The 23,937-nt window shown below is 43.5% G+C and overlaps 1 protein-coding gene across 8 annotated transcripts in view; it reads right to left on the bottom strand.

Annotated features, from left to right (window-relative positions):
- CPEB2 (cytoplasmic polyadenylation element binding protein 2) overlaps positions 1-23,937 on the bottom strand; it is a 142,958-nt gene that overhangs the window by 15,889 nt on the left and 103,132 nt on the right. For 4 of the 8 annotated variants that reach the window (XM_089677420.1, XM_089677421.1, XM_089677424.1 and 1 more), the window contains 3 exons: positions 14,220-14,243; positions 5,188-5,358; positions 1,826-1,915 (listed from right to left, as the gene is read on the bottom strand). In XM_089677420.1, coding sequence (XP_089533546.1) covers positions 1,826-1,915; positions 5,188-5,358; positions 14,220-14,243 — 285 coding nt within the window. The remainder of the gene's footprint in view (positions 1-1,825; positions 1,916-5,187; positions 5,359-14,219; positions 14,244-23,937) is intronic. The other 4 variants (XM_089677422.1, XM_089677423.1, XM_089677427.1 and 1 more) reach the window with 1 other exon arrangement.

The following is a 23,937-nucleotide window of genomic DNA, read 5'->3' as shown; positions in this document are numbered from 1 at the left end:
AATCATTTTCAAACGCTTATAAATGCGATTTGTCACGTTTAGCATTTGAAATGCTGATAAAAATCGACTGCTGAACACAAGTTTTCTGTGTTCAAAAAAAAAAAAAAAAAAAAAGGCAGTAAACTCAAATGCCTGTAAATGAAGATGTGTACATGGACACATAGGAAAATATTAGGGTGAGTTCATGGGCTGCTGGGAAAAAAAAAAAAAAAAAGAAATCGCTGAACAGCTCCTAAATGTGAGTTTATCAGTTGCAGTGTACATGAGCCCTAAAACTGAATTTAGGTCGCCTTTGTACAAAGCTAAACTATTACGGGGGAAAAAAAAAAAAAAAAAAGTCTATCTGGATCAGTTGTTCCACTAAAAATATTTTTTCATTGTTGTTTTCAGTCCATAAGGCTGAGCCAAGTCCTCTCTGGTCCTAGTTCTACAGACTCTGCAGCTGTCCAGCATGCAGCAGCTTGGAAAGGCCACATGGATTGGTTATTTTTAACTTGAGAGCTGAAAATAAGCAGTAAGCCAGCCGACTACAGGTTTGCACGGATTATTCAAATAATGTCACACAAAACACACCGATGGGCATTCCTGGATGCAAAACACCAGATCACTTTCCAGGATGAAAGCAGAGATTGGGAGGGGTTGGGGGGCTGGGTTGCACCTAGGAATATATACATATAAATATGGAGCTTTGCTAGAATTATATAAACCAGGAAAGTTGCTATTCGCCACACTGTTTCCCCCCTGCGTTTCCTAAAGTGCCTATTTCATAGTCACCGAGAACTTATTATTTTACAAGGAAAATAATTCTCAAACTGTGCATTTTAATTAAACCCTTGGCGTCGGCACCTCCTGGCCCTTTAAGGGGGGGAGGCGGGGCGGGTTTTAGGGTCATGTGACCACCTTGATTCGCTGTCACATGATCGGGAAAGGTCCTGATCAAAAGGAGATCGGGACCTTTCCGTGAGTACCGAACGTGTGTGCCGGGAGCACACGGTTTTTAATCGAGTGGCTGCACATTTGCGTTCTGTGTCTAGACCCAGATGCTGGGAGGCCACACACTTGCGGTCAGCTGGCGCCAGGAGGTTAAAGCTCAGAAACTGCATTGCTTTTGAACCTGCAAAAAGCTTTTGCTGTCGCTATCTCAAGACTTATGCACTAATGTCTGGGTGAGTTCAGTGAAGCTGTGTTCATTTTAAACACCCAGTCACAAGTTGTGAAATTTATAAGATAGGATTGTGCTTGCTGTACATGATTGGATGTGCCTTTGGGGCACGTTCACAGCAGCAAGCTGCACTGAACGCATGGCTACTGTAGTGCGTTTGGCGGAAACTATGCCCATGCACCGATCCTTGCACACAGCATTGTATACTCTTCTTTTTTTAGAACTTTATTGAAATGTACTAGTGACATTTGTTTTTTATATTGCCTGCAGAGGTGGATTGGTGAATGGTGAACTGGCCTTATAGGGAACCAGGCTTTTTGCCCAGCACAGTCCCATCGCACCTGGTGGGAAATAATTTTCATTGGTGCAAAGGACATGCTTTGAAAGAGGAAAACAATGTGCATCAACCTGACAGCATATACTGGAAATCTATAACTAAGCATCTAAATTCTAATGTAACAGGAGATGCGCTTTGCAAGATGAAAAAGAATGGTTTACCAGCTCTTTGGAGTTCACCATGAGCTGGAGATTTAGGTTAGCTCCAGGTTAGAATTAGATTTAGAAATTTAGATAAAACCATATTTTTGCAGAACCTGACCTAGAGCATTCAACAAAGTCTCCACAGCGTCTGGAGGTACACAAAATGATTGTCATATAACTTACCTTTTGGTGGAAAGTAAGATTTGCTTTCTGCCTTGTGTGGCCAGTCTACCACCAGGGGGCCGAAGCGACGGAAACTAGCAGTGATCTCGTCTGAACAAACACAGATGGGAAAAAAAGCTTGTGTTATTTCAGACTCGAAGCTATTATTGAGTTTAACAAGGCTTCCATTGTAGACATTGCAGGTGGTGACAAAGATGCAGGGATCTTTCAAAAACAGCAAACCAGCCACTACATCCTTATTACAAGCTTTAAAAATCTGTGCAGCCTTCAGACATTACTGTAATGACGTGCCAATGGCCTCCTGTATTGTTTGTTGGAATGGAATATACCTTTCTAAATTGTCCATTTATTAAACAAGCGTTACATTTACATTGATTTAAAGTAGAACTATAGGCAAAACCTGTTTTTTTTTCCCCATTTTAGATATAGAGCAAGGGAGGGTCAGAATTTTATTTTGCCATCTGTATCCCATTGTGGAGACTTCCCTTCACTTCCTGTCCCATTGCCAAAGAGGAAGTGAGAACAAATCCCTGCAAAGAGAATTCCTTGGGGACCCCCAGGTCACCAGAACTAGTGTTCCCATTATAAGATTTCCCCTCTATTACTTTTCTGGGGACACTTCTTGTTTTCAATAATAATGGTAAATAGGACAAAGAGGGCGAATCTCCCCAACAGGGACACAGACAGCAATAAAAACTGACAGGTGTCCTAATCTCTCTCAACTCTATGCCTTTAGTTATACTTTTACACATGACATCATAGCTTCTGAAAACTATTTTGGGAAGCTTTCTGCTGACACCAGTATAGTTGCCTAAAACATCAGAGCTAGATGGTATGGGGGTAATGTGTCTACTTCATAACTGGTGGTTTTATCCTCATGACCTGGTAGCACGGGGAAGGGGGTGTGTGGTTGGTTTATATGCTGGTTATATAGTTCCAGCTGGATTCAGTTTACTCATATGAAATATCTAGCAGGGTATGACCATACTGTTCAGTATAAGGTTAAGTGTTTACATGCAATGCCCTCTCCTGATGAATTTTGGTATCACACCGTGACCATAAAAATACACTTTCTATTGCAGATGATTTCATTGGCCTGCCACCAATTGGTACAGTAATGCATCTTGATAGGGTCTTGCGGTTTACAAAAAGGTATGTGGAGGGTGGGAGCATTCCCACCATACTACCCAAACAGGGATTTCTGGTTTTCTTAAGGCATTTGGTGCTACTAGCATTCTGTAGCAGCAACACCTCTGTTGGACAAAGAGTCATTGCTGTATCTGACTACAATTTTCATCTAGGCAGCTATAAATGGATTGTGTGCCATGGCCATCTGCATTGGATAACATAATTTACTGGCAATTCTGTCTATAGCCCCAAATGCAGAAAAAACAAATCAGCCTCTCAGTGGCCGAGTTACAAACCACTTATAATTTCTGCAGCCCAGACTGTTTGCCAATCGCAATTTATATTTTCCTACTAACAAGAAAACCAATTAGAGCAATTATGTAGCTGCTACAAAATCTCCACTTTGAAATGGGCCTTCCAAATCCCTGCAAAGCTACAGTGATGCTCAGGAGCCAAGATCTCAGAGGTGAAATCGCTGAGTTCTCACCGCCGCTGTGAGCGGAGAGCGGCGACTGTCATTCATCGCTGTCTCCTCTGCCCTCCCCCCGCACTCACTGGAGTGCTGGGGCTGTGGAGGGGGAGGGAGCAACTGGCTCAGACTCTCAGCAGATCTTTGAGAGGCTGAGCCAGGTACTGCTCCAGACTCTGGGGTGGATCCAGACTAAGTGCTTGTTCACACTGGAATATAGTACGGGAGAGCCACATTCCCGTGAGACGATGCATTCCCTTCCATTCCCAATGCCCTTGCGATCTGCTGTGGGGGCCAGTTAACATCTTGAACGCAGGTTGCAAACGGCTTGCATTTGACAGCATTGGCCCGCACCAATCCGTAAAGTACAAAGTACCACGCGGTGCTTTTGCCGTACGTTTAACCACTTGCCTTCCTGAGGATTTACCCCCCTTCCTAACAAGGCAATTTTTTGCGTTACGGCGCTACGTTACTTTAACTGACAATTGCGCGGTCATGCAACGCTGCACCCAAATTAAATTTACATCCTTTATTTCCCACGAATTGAGCTTTCTTTCAGTGGTATTTTAATGCTTGTGCGGTTTTAATTTTTTGCGCTATTTAAAAAAAAAAAAAAAAAACCCCACAATTTTGAGGAAATTTTTTTTTTTTTACTTTTTGCCATTTAACACGTTAAGTAAATAAAAATAAATAAATAAATTTCATCATAAATTTACACCAAAATGTATTCTGCTACATGTCTTTGCTGATAAAAAAAAATCCCAATATGTATAAATTAATTGGTTTATGTGAAAGTTATAGCGTTTACAAATGGTGGTATATATACACTGAGATTTTTTTTTTTCTTTTTTAATTTTTTACTAGTAATGGCAGTGATCAGCGACTTATAATGGGACAGCAGCGGACATTCTGACACTGGGTGGGGGGGGAAACTGGTTTGGTGTCACCGACATCCCCAGTGACAGTAATACAGTGGTTAAAAAAAACAAAATAAAAAAAATAAAGCACTGACACTGTACTAATGGCACTGGGCAGGAAGGGGTTAACATGAGGGGAAATCAAAGGGTCAACTGTGTGCAGGGAGTGTTATACTAGGGGGTGGGATGTGTGTGCTTCACTGCAATCACACTCCTGTGGATAGCTGTGCACAGCCATCCACAGCAGTCTGCCCGAGCTGACAGGGAGGAGGACTGTTGGTAAACAAAACAGATCTCAACGGAGATCCTTGGAAATCACCGGGCACCGGCGAGTAATTACCGTCCGGGGCCCGGTGATTGACAGCCGTGGCCGCAAATGGCGGCGCCGTTAGGGCATGCGTCCCCTACCCGGAAATGCAAAATCAAGTATATATTACACACACACACGTGATTTTGCACAAACGTGCCGCCCTGTAGCAGTATTTTTGCTACAGGGCAGCCGGGAAGCTGTTAAAGTAGTGCATGCACTACTTTTAGCGCAATGCGGTGTGATTTCATCCAATTCAAATGAATGGGCATGAAATCGCACCGCACAGACCCGCATATGAAATCGCACAGTGTGCATAGTGTGAACCGGGCTTAAAGTGGGAATCTTTCCTGAGCCTGGACCGGATGAGTGACTTCAGCCCGCTGTCAGACGAAAACGGATCACAGGAGTGCAGAATGAACTGCACGCCTGTGATCCACAAAAGAGCATTGGCTTTACTCCTCTAAAATATGATCGGCAACATCAGAATGACCTGTACTGTACTAGTATATTGAGCACCACATTCATCCAGCTGACTTACCCTCATCTATATCGGGTGGAAGGCCACCGACAAATACTTTCCTTGAGAAACGTTCAATTCTTTCCCCATTCTGATGTCCAGAATAGCAGTTTGGAGAATTCAGAACACCCACTTGGTCATTATGGCCATCATCCAGCAAGCTATCATCGATTGGGAACAGGGAGGAGCGACCTGCCAAAAACAAGGAAAAGTGAGGAGGTTGCCACCAAGAAATATCCAGTATGCATAGGGCGATATCTATCCAACGTACATGTGCTATGAAAAATCAGGTTGCTGAATGTCAATATAAACATTTAACAAAAACAAATGATTTTCTAGTCTGGGCCGCCAGTTTGACACCCGTGCCCTAGAGTGTAGGAGCCAGCGTGGTGATGCAGCAGTGTAATGCCAAAACTCACACTAGAGGACCAACAATGCTGCTACACATTCAGCAGCACAGCATTTTTGTTGCCCACCTTTTACAGGAAGCCCAGTATTTAAAGAAGCACTTCAGGTACATGAGACAATCTGAATGGGAGTTTAAGAAACTGCGGTTGCTTGCAAAATCAAAGAATAGACATGCAGGTAAATGTTGGTTTTTGAGTGGTACACTGTACATATGTAAAACAGATCATGTCATTACCAACAAAAAACACTCTGAGCAGACTGAAATATGAAAACAGGCTGCACCATTAGACTGGTAGTAAAGAAAGCTAGTCTACAATAAAATGTACAGCAGGAAGATGTCCGCTCTATAGTCATAGGCTTGGTTAAACATGGAAAAAAAAAAAAGAAGTCTGTCCAGAGTACAAATAGATATGAGAGACAAACTGGCAAAAGGTTTAATGCTCATATGCTGTAGTGAGCAATACATTACACATCACTTCTTGAAAAGGTTAATGAACCACTTAAGAAAATGCAACAGCAGAACCCAGTTTTACAGCTTTCAATTACATTTCACCTGAAATCTCCATTACACTAAATCAAAAGGGATGCTTTTACTACAAAGGAGGTCATAAATCACAGCTTCCAAATGGTGTGGGGTTGAAGCAGTCAGCATTGTTAAAATTATATCTTGGCATTTATTACAAGATATTAAACACCATCAGATGTTTGAATGGGACTTTGAACTGCTTGATTAAAAAGGAGGAAATAAGCTTTGGTAAACAATAACAAAGTATTTTCTTTGAGGACGCACCAACAAGCAAATCCCTTTATAAAAAAAAAAAAAAAAAAAAAAAAAAAAAAAATTAACACATCCTCATAGGAACTCCTTCCCCATTTAAGCATTGGCAGCCATCAACCATAACGCCACCCTAAGTACCATCAGGGTCACTGGAGGAAAGGCTGCACTCCAGCCATACCAGACGTCTTTGTAGACACCATCCTATCAATGGACTAAATCGGAAGATCAATGTAAACATAAGCAGTGTAACAAGCATGACCATGCAACGTGTGCTTCGTGCTGATAGTTTTGGCCTTGACGGAAACCTGTTGCGACATAGATATGGGAACTGCCATTGGTCGCCTACTTTAAAAAAGGAAATTAGTTGCCCAAGTGGCTCTTATTGCAATACCTTTTACTGTAAAGCCCGCCCATAGAGGACTATAAAATTGAATGAAAATTCTTGTCGGTAGTAAAATCATTCACTTTTCACACAATTCATGTGCCAGTTGTGAAGCGCAATTTTCCTGTTGCAATTGATCAAACATGGGGTTTTTTTTTTTATGAAACAAAAATGATGGCGCAATCATATGAGCCATTTTCATTTTTTGATCAACAGAATGTTCGGTTTTCAACTCATCTATAGCTGGATTAGGTCTATAACCTGGAACAAATATTCCAGGTTAGCACAAGTCAGACCCTCCTAATCTTCATACTTAATCCAGTTAGTCCTTTAAAATTTCCAGTACCATTGAAACAGTATTAAAGGTCCACTACAACCAACACTGTACCTAAACTACCAATGCTGGGGTGGCTTGGCTTACATAGACACTATTTAGCTCAATTAAAAGAAAGCCATGTATTTCAAAAATATATTGAGGTCAAATGTGGTCACAAAGGTCAATGATGCCAAGGTGATCGTAGACTGTCACTCTGTTATAATCTTGAAAAGGGGTCCCTTGGGCTTGTAAATGTTGATGGATACTATTGGGGGAGTGGGGGTATTTATCATGACTGGAGCAGACAAAATCTGGAGCAATCGTCTTTTTTTTCTTCAGTTTGTTCATTTACCTCCTTCCCTCTGCTGCCTCCTGGCCCTTCAACAGATTCTAAAATGACGAAAGGCAGGGGCCGGCATTTCGATCATATGACCGCAGTGATAGGCAGTCACATGATCGGAAAGCTCCCGATTGCATATGCATTGGTAGGTTACGGGAGCATTCTCTCAGCGAAGTGTTTAAAAAGGGATACATATGTGGCCGCTCAGCGTTAAAACCCACCAGCCAAGAGACCGCATATATGCGTACTGCCAGCAGGGAGTGGCTACGCTTTGAAAAGATAGAAACCAACTGATTGCCAAGCACAGCTGCTCCAGTTTTGATAACTTTTCCTCTGGGCCAAAGTGCTAGCCATTTCTTGCAACCGAGTTTCAATTTCATGCCTGGAGAGAGATTCATACAAGAGTATCTTCTCCCCAAGAGTATGTGTGACAAGATTAGAATGTATCCCGCAGAGTTTGATTAGAGAATACAGTGATCATTAGCTTTGTTGAGGGGCAATCACAGATTTAAAAACGGTTAACATAAAAAGCGCTTTAAATAATTCTACCAGAAGAATGCTACCAACAAAAAAAAAAAAAACACACACACACATGGTGCCATCATTTAACAAGCAGGAACACAGCAAGGCTGTTAACGTTCAACGTCGCGTAGTATCTTGCTATAAAGACAGATTTCAGTATACTGATTGAATTGGAAAATGATTTCATAAGTGGAACCAGATGCAACTTTTCTGAAAATAAAAAATACTTCCAACAGATTCCAACAGTCAGAGGTGACCTAAAGTAAGTGAGGAATTTGAAGCGTTGCACACATCTGAACCTAGGAGAAGTATTTTATATGGCCATTTGTTGGGAAGCTTTAGCTGAAGCAGGTGGGGCTAGAATTTCACAAATCCCTGACCCCACAACATACACCCTGGCTGTAAGTTACCAACCAGCTGCATGGGGTTGCTGAAGAAGAATGTCTTCCCTAGCAAATGCTTAATGTCAGAAAAATATGTTCTGCTAAATTTACAACCCAGAAGGTGTCGTAAGCACACAGACAACAAGTGGGGACTGGAATAGCAATCCCACAATAGCAGGACATCAGACATTGTGGTTTCTGCGGTTCGGTGAACTGTTACACAGTAAGGGGGTGAGGCCTTTCTATGAACTGCTGCTGAGGACATCTAAAACTATGGCAGGGAAAGTCCACATTAAGGTTGTCATTGTAGAACAAGATAATGATAAAGTGATTGTAAAGAAGATTAAAAAAAAAACAAAACAAAAAAAAAAAAAACTATTTTTACCTGCTCTTTGCAATGGAATTGCACACAGAAGCCTGAAGCTCCTCTTCTAGGGTCTCTCACTGGTGCTCCTCCTCTGTCCAGTGCGCCCACCCCCCCCACCTTCCCATGGGAAGCCATGGGGGAGGGGCCAAAACCGATGCCTAAACTTTTTTTTTTAAAATTAAAGTAGAGTTCCACTCACTCTGTTTTTTTTTTTAAAAGTCAGCAACTACAGTTTTTGTAGCTGCTGACTTTTTTTACAGTCACTCACCTGTCCCACGATCCTGCGTTGCCCTCGCCGCAGCCCGTTTCACCGGCTGTCCTGTATTCCAGGCGCTGGCATCTTCAGTGTGGGCATCCGGCTGTGACAGCTTGTGGCTTCACAGCCCCGTGCCCACTGCGCATGTGCGAGTAGCGCAGCGGTTCCTGAATGGCCCCGTCGTCTTCTGGGACCGGTCACTTGTCCCACAAGACTTCGGGGAGGGAGGGTAGGAGGACAACCTCCGTTGCTGATCACCTAGGCAAACGCAGTGCAAGTGGGAGCGGGTACCTGTCAAATTTGGGTACCCGTTCCCCAAACGTGCCAATCCTTAATGGGAAGCGGGGGACCAATATTTAAAGCAGAACTTCCCCTTTTGGGTGGAACTCCGATTTAATGCAAGGAATGCATTAAGGTAAAAAATGTTTAGGCTTTAGAACCACTTTAAAAAGGTGGCTATATACAGGTAAAACTAGAAAAATTAGAATATCGTGCAAAAGTTCATTTATTTCAGTAATGCAACTTAAAAGGTGAAACTAATATATGAGATACGCATTATTATTATACAGAATTTATATAGCGCCAACAGTTTGATCAGCGCTTTACAATATAACGGGAGACAATACAGTAACAATACAGTTCAATACAAGAGGGATTTGAGGGCCCTGCTCCTTGGAGCTTACAATGATTACATGCAAAGCAAGATAGTTCAAGCCGTGATTTGTCATAATTGGGATGATTATTGCTTACAGCTCATGAAAACCCCAAATCCACAATCTCAGAAAATTAGAATATTACATGCAATCAACAAAACAAGGATTGTAAATAGAACAATATCGGACCTCTGAAAAGTATAAGCATGCATATGTACTCAGTACTTGGTTTGGGCCCCTTTTGCAGCAATTACTGCCTCAATGCGGCGTGGCATGGAAGCTATCAGCCTGTGGCACTGCTGAGGTGGAAGACCAGGATGCTTCAATAGCAGCCTTCAGCTCTTCTGCATTGTTCGGTCTCATGTCTCTCATCTTTCTCTTGGCAATGCCCCATAGATTCTCTATGGGGTTCAGGTCAGGCGAGTTTGCTGGCCAATCAAGCACAGTAATCCCACGGTCATTGAACCAGGTTTTGGTGCTTTTGGCAGTGTGGGCAGGTGCCAAGTCCTGCTGGAAAATGAAGTCAGCATCCCCATAAAGCTTGTCTGCGGAAGGAAGCATGAAGTGCTCCAAAATCTCCTGGTAGACGGCTGCGTTGACCCTGGACTTAATGAAGCACAGTGGACCAACACCAGCAGATGACATGGCTCCCCAAATCAACACAGACTGTGGAAACTTCACACTGGACTTCAAGCATCTTGCAGTCTGTGCCTCTCTATTCTTCCTCCATACTCTGGGTCGTTGGTTTCCAAATGAGATGCAAAAGTTGCTCTCATCAGAAAAGAGGACTTTGGAACACTGAGCAACAGACCAGGTCTGGTTTTCTTTAGCCCATGTAAGACGCTTCTGACGTTGTTTCTTGTTCAGGAGCGGCTTGACAAGAGGAATACGACATTTGAAGCTCATGTCTAGGATCCGTCTGTGTGTGATGGCTCTTGATGCACTGACTCCAGCCTCAGTCCACTGCTTGTGAAAGTCTCCAACACTTTTGAATGGCCTTTTCCTGACAATCCTCTCCAGGCTGCGGTCATCCCTGCTGCTTGTGCACCTTTTTCTTCCACACTTTTCCCTTCCACATAACTTTCTATTAATGTGCTTTGATACAGCATTTTGGGAACATCCAACTTCTTTTGCAATTACCTTTTGAGGCTTTCCCTCCTTATGGAGGGTGTCAATGATGGTTTTCTGCACAACTGTCAGGTCAGCAGTCTTTCCCATGATTGTGATTCCCACTGAACCAGACTGAGAGACCATTTAAAGGCTCAGGAACTATTTGCAGGTGTTATGGCTTAATTAGCTGATTAGAGTGGGACACTGAGCCGAGAATATTGCACCTTTTCACAATATTCTAAATTTTCTGAGGTTGTGGATTTGGGGTTTTCATGAGCTGTAAGCCATAATCATCACAATTATGACAAATCACGGCTTGAACTATCTTGCTTTGCATGTAATGAGTCTCTCTCATATATTAGCTTCCCCTTTTAAGTTGTATTACTGAATTAAATGAACTTTTGCACGATATTCTAATTTTTCGTGTTTCACCTGTATATAGCAATTCTGTGATCAATTTAGGTAGACGCAATTGCAAACAAGTGATTTATGATTGCTAAAAATATCGTACTCGACAACACACACAGTCCTGTCCTACACTTGAGGGGCTGAAATATCAAAAGTATGATATTTGTTTGCACAGGTGTTGAGCCATGCTGCAAATCCCAGTAACATGAATCTCCTGATTACTGAAGCTGGGATTGACAGCTGTGTGCTGACAGCAGCAGCCACAAAGTCCATACACAGCACATCACTGTCATCCCAGTCGCAGGAATCAGTAGCTTCTTGTTGCTGGGATTCGCAGCGTGGCTAGGTAGCATTGGCCGCTGAGCCTATACAATGACTTTGTTTTCAGCCACAGCTATTCTTGACTGATCACACTGCTAGTGATTATCTGGTGATCGCAGCTGAAAAACACACAAAATGATAATCCCTGACTCTGCAGTCACGAATAGCTGCAGTTGTCAATAGCCCATCACTGCAGTGTACGGGCTTGGTGGCCACTGCTATGTGCACACAGCTGTCCATCCCACCCACAGGAATCAGATTCTGTTGGGATTTTCATCGTGGCTAAACACCCATGTGAATGGAGCCTAAAATTTAATCAAATGGAGGGCATTTGGTTTGCAAATTTTTATTTAATTCAGTCAGTTTAGTTGCACTGAATGATCTTTAACCTCCCTGGCGGTATTCCCGAGTGTAGCTCGGGGTAAAGTTTCAGTACTACAAGCGGTAACCCCAAGCTACACTCGGGAATACCATGCGGCGCTGCTCCGGGATCCCTTGGTCACTTACCTTGTCCTGCGCTCCCGCGATGTCCCCCCTGCAGTGTCCCCGGCAATGTCCTCCAGCGGATGCTGGCATCTGTCTTCTGGGTTCCATCCCCTGCGACATCGGGACGTACAGGGGACAGAACGGCGGGAAATTTGAAAATGACATATTGTGACATTCACTCAATACACTAAAATAACAGTGATACATTACTGTATCAAACCATTTCACATACAATTTTGTCCCGAGTGCTTTGTCCTGTGCCCTGCCTGCATTTTTAAGGTTCTTTCTGCCTGGAAACTGAGAAACGTCCAAAAAGCATCCCTTTACGTCAAAAGCGGTTTTAGACCAGCTAGAAAACAGCGATAGTAAATTAGAACTATTTGCAGAATTGAGTGACGATTCGTGGGAAAAATTCGTCATCAGACACTGAAAACAATTTTGCAACTTTGCTCAGTGATGTGCGAACTTGGCGCTATATTTCAAATTTCAGTGTTTTTGATTATATTATTGAAATAAATGTATTATATTTATGATTATTTATTAAATTATAATTTATGATTTCGTGTTTCAAATTTTAACATACCCGGGATGTTTACTAGAGACTCTTGTTCGGACAGATTTCAGTGAGTTATTCCTAAAAATTACAGGCCTACAATAAAAAAAACTACATATTTCCATGCAAAAAAAATGTACCGCTTTGAGCACAGAAATATGGACATAATCAGACCGCTAGGGAGGTTAAAGTATGTAGCCATTAGACCTAGCTTGATCTGTAAGAGCACTGTGCAATAAATCCTGAAGTATATCCAAAGTTTTTGATTCGGTGATGAGGGGTTATCAATTCTGTCATGTTTTAATTGCTGTCTGTGTTCCCAATGGAGAGATTTACCTGCTCTCTTTATTTTTCCAAGACTGAAAAGTAAGGGAAAACTTAATATTGTGAGCTTCTACCAAAAAGAGAACAGAAGGAAATCTTTCAAGCACTTTTATGACAACTAGAACTGGCCATACATGGGTCAGTTTTTGCAATCAGTCAGCTGCTAAAAAAAAAAAAAAAAAAAAACAAAAAAAAAAAAAAAAAAAAAAAAAAAGAATGGATTGCCCCATCTACACAAGTGAGGTGGACAGATGAATTCTCCCTGCTGTGCTATTGTATTCTGACTGCAGGGACTGTTCTGCTGTCAGAACTCACTGACCAATGCTGAAGACACTGATGAAAACGAATGAAAATGTAAAAGTAGTTCAGTTAGAGAGGAGTCAATCATTAGATTGACATATTTCGAACGAAAACAGCCATAGATGGATCAAAAATTTTCTGGTCCCTGCTGAACTGGCAGAATTTTGATCAATTAGTGCAAGAACATGGAATAACCAAGATAGGATTTCCCCCTGTCGTAAAAGCTTTCCTCTTAAGTTGGACATATCTATAGGATGGGAAACTAAGGGGAAAATATAGTTTACATACACTACACTGCTTTCTGAGATTTGGTGGTGATGGACTGGATGGGTTACAAAGTTAACATCCCCATTACTTTACTGAACAAACTAAGTTCCTGGGGTTTTCTTAGAACTAGATAAAACCAATTCATCAAGAAAGAAATGTGGTAGCTGCAATTGCTGGTTTGGATAGGACTACGCATGCTCAAGCACAATATTGCTAAAGCATGTTCAAGGCCAAGGACTTACCGAGTGGTAAATAGTCAGGGATGACAGCCCTGGATATGTACTTTGGGGGGGGGGGGGGGGAAGAGTTAAGTCAGCAATGGCAGCTTCCATATATCTAACCCGACAGGTTCCTTTCAAGAAGATTAGACTATGATCTCTACTGGGATTGCTCCATGCATAAGAGCTGTGAGTAGGGTTAATGCGATGTAAATACATGGAACACATTCTGTGCCAGGTCATTGTGGATTTTAGTAACACCCTGTTGGAAGCAATACGTGTATTTGTGATTTTAAAGGAAGCAGCATAATACAAGAGCCCATTTCTGTAGTATCTCATATCACTGCTATAATCATGGCACATATGTAAATACACAAAAACTGAATTTATATCTATACATATTCAACATAATGGAGAATCACACAGGTAAGCCATTTAACATGAAACAAGATCAAGTATAATCAAATGTGCAAGGATCAGAGTTGATAAAACATTCTATTAGTAACCAATCTGTATGTTAATACAAGCATACGATTTATAGAAGTGGTGTCTAGGGAACTGTTGATTGAACGGATTGAAGGAAAGGGAGGGGACAAAGTGGAATTGATCAGGTAGAACAATTGTTAATTCAACTTTAGTAATAAATAGATAAGTTGATTACCTCGTCTTCTCCCATAACTCCTTGCTGCATGTAAACAAAGGACAAAATTATCAACGTTTCATAGAATCCTTTATCCTAATAGACTATCAGCTCTAAAACTGACATTGTGGGTGGCAAAACACCCCACCAGATATGCAGAGGATGAGTTGCAGCATGAGTGCATACATTTTAATATTGCCGACTGCTTGCTAAAAAAAACACCACTCTCGCAGTTTAAATAATTTGTAAAGACACTCAATTCTGATTTTATTTTAAAAAGGCAAGTCCACCCAAAACGGATATTGTTTATTTTGTTGCAGTCTCACAGAGCAGCTCTTGCAGCAGATCCAGTGCCAAAATCTTTGTGTTGCCCATGCAGGACAACCCAATAGGCTCACCTGCAAGGAGTACAAAGAAATACCTGGCACTTCCAGATACAGAGGAAGTAGAATCAACCTAGCATAAGCTAGGGCATAACTAGAGCAACACTGAGCTTGCCAAGGGCTTCATTCCTAGCGCCGAAAAGTTGAATGGAGTGGCAGGTAGAGAAAGTAAATAGAGCATGCTGCTAGGGAAATATTATACAGTGTTTATATAGCGCCAAAGGGTTTGCTCAGCGCTGTACATTAGAGTGGGGGGACAGTACATGAGACAATACAGTAACAATACACAAGGGGTTTGAGGGCCCTGCTCTTTCGAGCTTACAATCTAGGAGGGAGGGGGTAGAGGTACAGGAGGAAGTGGCTGTGGGGGATGGAGTGGTAGGAGGAGAACGGCTGTTAGGTGAGGGTAGGGTAGGCTTCCCTGAAGAGAAGGGTTTTCAGGGTGCGTCTAAAGGTGAGGAGGGTAGGTGACAGTCTGATGGATTGGAGTAGGGAGTTTCAGAGGATGGGGGGGAAGTCCTGGAGAAGTCCTGCAGTCGGTCGTGGGAGGAGGAGACCAGGGAGCTAGAGAGTAGGAGGTCTTGTGAGGAGCGAAGGGCACGGGTAGGGTGGGTATCAGGTCAGTGAGGTAGTTTGGGGCAGAGTTATGAATGGCTTTGTACGTCAGTTAGTAATTTGAATTTGATGCGTTGGGCAATCAGGAGCCAGTGAACGGATTGGCAGAGGAGGGTGGCAGTAGTGGAGCGATTGGTGAGGTGGATGAGTCTAACCGCTGAGCTCAGGATAGTCTGGAGCGGGGATAGCATGTGTTTGGGTAGGCCACTAAGGGAGTTGCAGTAGTCCAGGCGTGTGATAATAAGGGAGTGTATGAGTTGTTTAGTGGTGTCTGGGGTGAGGAACATACGTATCTTGGAGATGTTGCGGAGGTGGAGCCTGCATGAATTTGATTGTGATTGGACATGAGGTTGGAAGGAAAGGTTTGAGTCCAGGGTAACACCCAGGACTTTGGCGTGTGGGGTGGGATTGATGGTGGCGTTGTTAGTCGTGATGGAGAGGATGGGGGGGCGTGGGCTGGGGGGAAAACCAGGAGCTCTGTTTTGGAAAGGTTTAACTTGAGGAAATGGAGCGACATCCAGTCTGATATGTCGTTTAGGAGGTGGGTGATGTTGGCGGACAGTGAGGGGGTGAGGTGAGGGGTGGAGAGGTAAATTTGTGTTTCATCGGCATAGAGGTGATAGTTGAAGCCGTGGGAGTTTGCCAAGGGAAGAGGTGTAAATGGAGAAGAGAAGGGGTCCGAAGACAGAGCCTTGGGGGACTCCAACAGAGAGGGGGAGGAGGCAGCATTATAGGGAATGCTGAAGGAGTGTTGGGATAGGTAAGAGGAGAACCAGGAGAGATCAGAGTCCCTGATGCCAAGGGAGTGTAGTTTAGTAAGGAGGGGGGGTGGTCGACTGTGTCGAAGGCCGCAGAGAGGTCGAGGAGTAGGAGGACAGAGTGGTGGTGGTGGTGGTGACCATTCGCTTTGGCGGTTAGCAGGTTGTTCGTGATTTTAAGTAGGGCTATTTCGGTGGAGTGTAGGGGACGGAAGCCAGACTGTAGTGGATCAAGGAGGTTGTTGTCAGTGAGGTGGGCGCTTAGGCGATTGTAGACTAAGCGCTCAAGGAGCTTGGAAGAAAATGGTAGCAGGGAGATGGGTCTAAGGTTGTTCAGGTCAGTGGGGTCCAGGGAGGGTTTTTGGAGTATGGGGGTGATGTGTGTGTGCTTTAGGGGGGAGGGGAATGCACCAGTAGAGAGGGAGAGATTAAAGATGTGGGTGAGGGAGCGAATGATGGAGGAGGGGGGTGACCAGAGTTATGAGGGGATAGGGTCAAGGGGGCAAGTGGTGAGGCGGGCTTCAGTGAAGACCTTAGTGACCTCCTCAGTGGTAGCAGGGCTGAAGGAGCGGAGTGTTGGGGAGGTTATTATGGGCGGGACGTTAGGTATGGTGGGGGGCAGTGTGGTTGCGAGGTCAGAGGGGAAAGTTGAGGGGGTGATGGAGGGAGGGAGGCTTGGTGGAGAGGTAGATTGTGAATTGACAATGTCCTTACGGATTGCGTCAATCTTGTTTTGGAAATGATTGGCAATCTCGTGGGCGGTGAGTGAGGTACTGAGTGGAGGTGGGGGGGAGAGAGCAGGGAGTTGAAAGTGGAGAAGAGCTGGCGAGGACAGGAGGAAAGGGTATTTATGAGGGTTATGAAGTAGGCTTGCTTGGCGGCGTGGAGGGAGGAGGTGTAGGTGAGGAAGGCAGATTTGTAGAGGGAGAACGCTCGAGGAGATCTGGTTTTGCGCCATAATCGCTCCAGCGCACAACTGCGTCGTTTGAGACATTTTGTATGGTCATTCTGCCAGGGTTGAAGCGGTCGGGGTCTGATGTTATGTGTGGTTAGGGGTGCCAGGGAGTCTAGGGCAGCTGACAGTGAGTCGTTGTACACAGTAGTGGCCAGGTCAGGGCATGGCAGTGGAAGGATACGGTCGTACAGACGGTCAGCTGCCGAGTGGAGAGGGGCCGGGTCCAGGTTGCAGAGGTTACGGCTGGTGATGGTTTGACGCTTTGGAAGGGGGGGGGGGGTGTTAGAGGAGGGGGAGATGGAGAACGTGAGGAGGTGGTGGTCAGAGAGAGGGAAGGGGGTGTTAGTGAAGTTGTGGAGGGTACAGAGGTGGGAGAAAACGAGGTCCAGGGTGTTCCTATCGGTGTGGGTGGAGGACTGTGTGCACTGTGAGCGCGAAAGAGGAGGTTAGAAGGAGGAGTTGGGAAGTAGCCGGGTTGTTGACATTGATGGGGATGTTGAAATCCCCGAGGACGATGGTCGGTAGCTCAGAGGAGAGGAAGAGGGGAAGCCAGGCAGCAAAGTCATTCAGGAAGAGGGATACGGGTCCAGAAGGCCGATAGATTACTGCAATCCTCAAAGGGGTGGGAGAGAAGAGCCGGATGCAGTGGGCCTCGAAGGATAGGGAGGGGGGGTTAGGGAGGACCTGGAAGGTGCTCAGCAGTGACAGCAGCATGCTGACCCCACCACCTCTGCGACCACTCGGTCTGGGTGAGTGGGTCCAGACGAGGCCTCCATAGGCGAGTGCTGCAGGGGAGGTGGAGTCAGTGGCTTGGATCCAGGTTTCGGTGACCGCTAGGAGGTTGAGGGAGTGGTAGACAAAGAGGTCATGGATGGCGGTGAGCTTGTTGCAAACCGAACGGGCGTTCAGGAGTGCAACCGAGAGAGGAGGGGTGGATGCGGGGAGGAGGGCGACGGGTATAAGGTTGAGGGGGTTGCGGCGGCTGGCGGGAGAAAATGGGAAATAGGCATTAGTTTCATCCTTGTGCTTTTCCCTGCATGGGCAAAAACACAGATTCACTTTAAGATCCCAGGCGCACTTGTCACAATCTTTTAAAAGAAACCTACCATAAAACAGAAAAATGTAGATTGCTGAAAAAAATGTTTCTTGGTTTTCTTGATGCTTAGCTTCAATACTTAGGAGTCACCAACACAGAATAAGTATCCTCTCACCGTCTTTTGGTGGATTACTTGTTCTGGATCAGTGACTCAGATATAGTGAAGCAGGACACAACCAGGCCAACAAGAATACTCAGAAGGTCAGAAAAAGACAGTCCTCATCTTTCTATAATGACAGGTATAATGAGGAATGTATTTTTCAGATCAACTGATTTTTGGTTATCTGCACCAAGAACCCAATGCTAAAGTATTTTCACACACATCTGTAACTCCTAAACTTAATCCCATTAAAACACCCCCCCTATAAAAACTTGACTCAAGTACTTAAACTAATAACTTAACCTACCTCCAAGTGCGACATTAAAGGATAAGGTCACCTGTGGGAACATGTTAAACGTTCCACCCATTTTTAGGGTGGAACATGCAACATGCTCCCGCTCCTGCGGCCTCCCCTTGATCTTCTTCCCGCACGTGCTGTCACAATTTGAAATGATGCGGCCGTGCAGGGCTCAATTCACATGGGCCCATCTTTTATTCACATTTTCCCTACAAGTATGGATAGCTTTTGCGGATGACAGCTTGTAGTTCTCGAACTACCAGGGTGCTAGTGAGCACTCTAGGCAGGTCATTGAGTCTTCCTGTCATTGTGTAACTGCCTGCCCGTACAAGCAGACAACTTACACCGACAGCCTGCAGGAGCCCAGTATTTCCAGATCACGGGTGCAATGCCTTACTGGCTCAAAAAAAAAAAATTATATAAACACATTTTTTCTTAACTTCAAAAAAATTGTGCATTGATTATTTTCCTTTAGAAAAGGTGAACTTTAACACTGATGGCATTGGTGCCTGATAAGAAAGGGAAGGTGTTTTAAAGTACAAATCTGCACAAACCTCTCGCAGCACTTAAAACTATGTTTTGCGGTTTGGCACTGCGCCATTTCAACTGGTAATTGCACAGTCGTGCAATGCTGTACCCAAATGAAATTTATGCCCTTTTTATCCCCCACACAAATAGAGCTTTCTTTTGGTGGTATTTGATCACCTCTGCAGTTTTTACTTTTTGCGCTATAAAACAAAAAAAAAGATCGAAAATTTTGAGGAAAAAAACCCCCCGATATTATTCACTTATAAAAAAAATATACAATAAACTCGTAGCAGAATACATTTTGGCCTAAATTTATGGCTAACTATATGTCTATAGTAAAAAAAAAAAAAATCCCAATACATGTTTATTAATTGGTTATCTGATGTCACTAGTAGCAGGAATATAGTGATCAGTGATAAATTCTATATACTGACACTGTATTGATGGCACTGGCAGGGTGACGGGGCGATCAAAGGGTTAAATGTGCTAATCTAGTGTGTGTGTAAAATGTAGTACTTTTACACACTGTCGTGTTCTCTCTTCTCTCCCTGGATCGACTGGCATATTCACACCCAGAAATAAAAAGCGATGCAAGATTACGTCGCTTTGCCCAGAGCCGCTGCTCACTCGCAAAATGTGGGTAAGCGGTCAGCAAGTAGTTACAAAAAAATAAAATAAAAAATCCTATATTGAGAATTTTTTTTTTTTTTTTAAACCTTAACTTTTTTTAAACTTTTAAAAAATACTTTTTTTATCAGACTACTACAATGTTACCATAGTAACATTGTACTACATTGGGGGGAGAATGGTGATCAGGGATTTTTTTTTTTTTTTTTACACTCTGCTTTTCAGGAGGAATAAAGATAATTTCTCCTGCAATGCAAAGCTTGCTGTCATGAACTGAACTCATTCATCAACTGTCATGAATGAGTTCGGCTTTTCACAGCTCAAGATAGTGATTGGCTGGGGCTGGTCACATGGTACAAAGTGCTGTGATTGGCCCCATGTATCATGTGATAGCTGTGGGCCAATCACAGCTCACTTGGAAGAGAAGTAGAGCGGTTATAAATCAGATTGATTCATAGCAGCTTTGCTTACATTGTGATATTGTGATCACATGATCACTGGGATATTCATTGCGCTGTGTCCGTCGGACACAGCAGTTGCAGGTGGGGAGTGCAGGTGTTCATACAGACAGAGCGACGTACCCATATGTCGCTTTGCCTGTAGCTGCTGCCTGTCTGTAGTACGTTGCGGGCGGGCTAGAAGGGGTTACGGTACTGAAGAATGGGCCGATGTGATTTCAGCCAACATCTAGCAGAAATAAGAGAAGTACATTGTTAATGTTTGTACACTTTACAGCAAATAAACCCCAAAGAAAACATTATAATGCAGCTTACTAATGCTTGGATATGATGGCTGCATTTTTTTTTCTTTTCAGGCTTTCTTCTAATTTCACTAGGTGATCTGGCCACCAAATCAGTTTTTCAAAACTATAAGCTTTCTTCCAGATGTATCAGTTTGAGATTACCACTGACAGGGGTGCTTACCATGATCAACTTTTATATATTCATGCAAAACATTTATCCCAAAAGAAAAAAAACCTGTTTGCTGTAACTGATTATAAAGTATAAGCTAGAATTTGGTTTCAATTTGCCAGTGTATTTAAATTTGCTAGCACATCTAAGACTCCCTTCCCCCCAGACTGACAATGTTGATGTCCAAAAGTGCCCCTTGTGGTCCTTCATCTAGGAGCAGTGGTTTCCAAAATGCGGCCCTTTGCTTGCTTTTATCTGGCCCATGGGGCACTATTTCATGCACTGAAACCAGCAATGGGACATAATTGCCCAAATGACATCATTGAAGGGCCCAGTTACTCCCAACGACGCCAGTGATAGGGCACTATTCCTCCCAATGACGCCAGTGATAGGGCACTATCCCTCCCAATGACGCCATCGATGGGGCACAGTTCCTTCCAATGATGTACAACAATGGATCCCAATGACATCAATGATAGGGAAAAATTCCTCCCAGTGACGGGGCACAATTCCTCCCACTGACGCCAACGACGGGGCACAATTCCTCCCACTGACGCCAACGACGGGGCACAATTCCTCCCACTGACGCCAACGACGGGGCACAATTCCTCCCACTGACGCCAACGACGGGGCACAATTCCTCCCACTGACGCCAACGACGGGGCACAATTCCTCCCACTGACGCCAACGACGGGGCACAATTCCTCCCACTGACGCCAACGACGGGGCACAATTCCTCCCACTGACGCCAACGACGGGGCACAATTCCTCCCACTGACGCCAACGACGGGGCACTATTCCTCCCACTGACGCCAACGACGGGGCACTATTCCTCCCACTGACACCAACGACGGGGCACTATTCCTCCCACTGACACCAACGACGGGGCACTATTCCTCCCACTGACGCCAACGACGGGGCACTATTCCTCCCACTGACACCAATGATGGGGCACTATTCCTTCCAATGATATACAATAGTTCCCATTAACACCAATAACGGTACATTATTTTTCCCACTGACATCAGGAGCTTTTCTACTCCCAATGAGAGCCATTGGGAGTAGGGAAAAACAGACGCAGCCACCACATTTAATGACTGTTTGGATTTAATATTGCTTTAACCTTCAGGTGGACTGCACTTTTAAAATGACAGGGTACAAAATGTAATGAGCATAACAGAAAAAGAGCCTGTACAGAGAAGGCTTGCTTGATGGTATTGTACACTCCTATAAAGAGGAAGGGTGCATAACTTACACCAAATGGGTAATCAAAATGTTCATTTAATCAGCCTTACGTATTTTTAAACTACTGGATACTGCTTACAAACTATGTTTTTCTCGAATCTGCAATAAGACTAAACCATTAGGACTTCTATACTCAATTATCAACTTAACACAATACTGCAGTTTGCCAATTGTTCTTTTCATCGAATGTCAAATTAAATCCTATGGGCCAAGCTCAACATTATTCATTGAACAGTAAAAATGATGGGCGGCTTAACATATAAATGACTATATATCTGCAAGTGCATTGATTGCATTGCCCAAAAACACAGCAGGATATCCCACAAATTCATAGGACAAAGCATCATGAAAAAGGAGCAAGTAAAATGAGAAAAATTTAAAAATAACTTTGAGGTAGAAATTACAACAATGAATCAATGACCGCATTTCTACCCTTAGGGCTTTATTTTTATTAAGGCAGACTGAAATTAAAAGTGCACATGCCCTAATGATTCCTCTTCAATTTCTGAACAAAGTACACATTCGCATGTATTTTTTTAATGGCTGGGGGGGGGGGGGGGAATAAAAAAAAAAAAAAAAAAAAAAACAGAAACTGCGATGTGACAAAGCATGTACCAAACATCATATTGTACACTTGCCACAAGACTGGCCCCCATGACTTGACAAGACTGGCAAAAAAACGTTACGGGTTATTCTATCAATTCCAGAAATGTCCCTTTGTATTAAAAACTAATACATTTGTATTTTGAAGTGAGGGGTGGATTATACCCTAATTTTTAAAAACACAGGTTTGTTTTGGGAATGCTTCATTGGGCTTGACACCCTCAAAACTTTGACTATTCCAAGAATTCTGGAATTCAGTTTTGGTCTGGTCACATCTGCATGTTTATGAAAAAAGAAAAAACAAAAAAAAACCCAAAAAAAACAAAAACGTGAAATATGGTGCTCACTAGGAATAAATTTACAAGTAGGGAAGGCACAAGTATTGGTTACCTTTTAGTGGCCAAATATAAATATTATCTCTCCTTGTACATTATACCTAAAAGGAGAAGCTTTAGCGCTCCAACAGTTTTTGTTTTTATTAGGCATTAAAAGATCATGTGCATGTCAGCTGTTCGAAAATTCAGATTTTTGTTTTCAATTGCTCCATTTAGAATGGGAGTAACATGTATAAATTATCAGGTGCCTACAGAAAAGGCAGTGTTCCTGCAGATGATAAACTGGGAGTAGATCACATGGGAAGAGACACGCAAATAAATAGCTTGTTTTTACAAACAGCAGACACCTATGACCAGCATGTGACTGTAAGGGAGCACACTGGGTAGCATTAACACATCCATTCATTTACTACTTATTTTTAGAAATAATTTGTATATTTGAAATGCTATTTCCTGTAGGGCTTGTAAGCCAAGCAGAAATGAAATTCTAACAATGCCTATTATAGCCATGCGTGCCTCCACCTTGCATACTCACCAAATTGCCTTTGCGGCCAGTCAAAACTTCTCTGCTGCCTGGTCACATGATTGTTACCTGCAGCACGATCAATTACACAATCAAAATGCTTGGTCTCCGGGTGCATTTAAAAGGTAATGATACTTTTTTTTTATATATTTGGCTCAGGATGAAAAATCTTGTCGGGCAAATAAAGAAAAAAAAAAAATGCTGAATATACTTAAAATAGTCAACCTTATGTTACTAAATGACTTGAGTCACCCTATTTATGAAGTCCCTTGTCATGATGGCTGCCTGAGATCTCAAGGGATTTCAGCGTCCAACCAGACAGCTGTCCTCCCTGAGAAAGCAAATGGAGCCCATAAGAGGACAATTCCCTTAAAAGAGACGTATGGGTTAAGTTAAAAAAAAAAAAAAAAAAAAAAAAAAAAAAAATCTCACCTACATGGATGCAGCATCGATCCATTGCTGCATCTGTTCCCCGCCTGCTCTAAGACTGAGCAATCAAAGACTGCTGATCAGTCAAGTTCAGTGTTCTGTGAGCAGAGAGCTGGTGACTGTCAGTCTCCAGCTCTCTGCTCTGCTCTTACTGGAGCGCTGGGCTGTGGAGGGGGCAGGAGCAGCTGGCTCAGGTTCTCAGTGGATCACTGGAGGCTGAACCAGGTGCCTGTTCAGGCTTCTGGGTGGATCCTGATCATGTGGTTGGGATATTTTCAGAGCCTGGATCTGCTCTGTGATATTAGCCAACAGCGGACTTCAGCCCACAAGAAC

The sequence above is a fragment of the Staurois parvus genome, unplaced genomic scaffold (genome assembly GCF_062004578.1).
Source record: "Staurois parvus isolate SC_StPar_1 unplaced genomic scaffold, SC_StPar_1.0 ptg000186l, whole genome shotgun sequence".
NCBI lineage: Eukaryota > Metazoa > Chordata > Amphibia > Anura > Ranidae > Staurois > Staurois parvus.
This window is presented reverse-complemented; position numbering and strand designations above follow the sequence as displayed.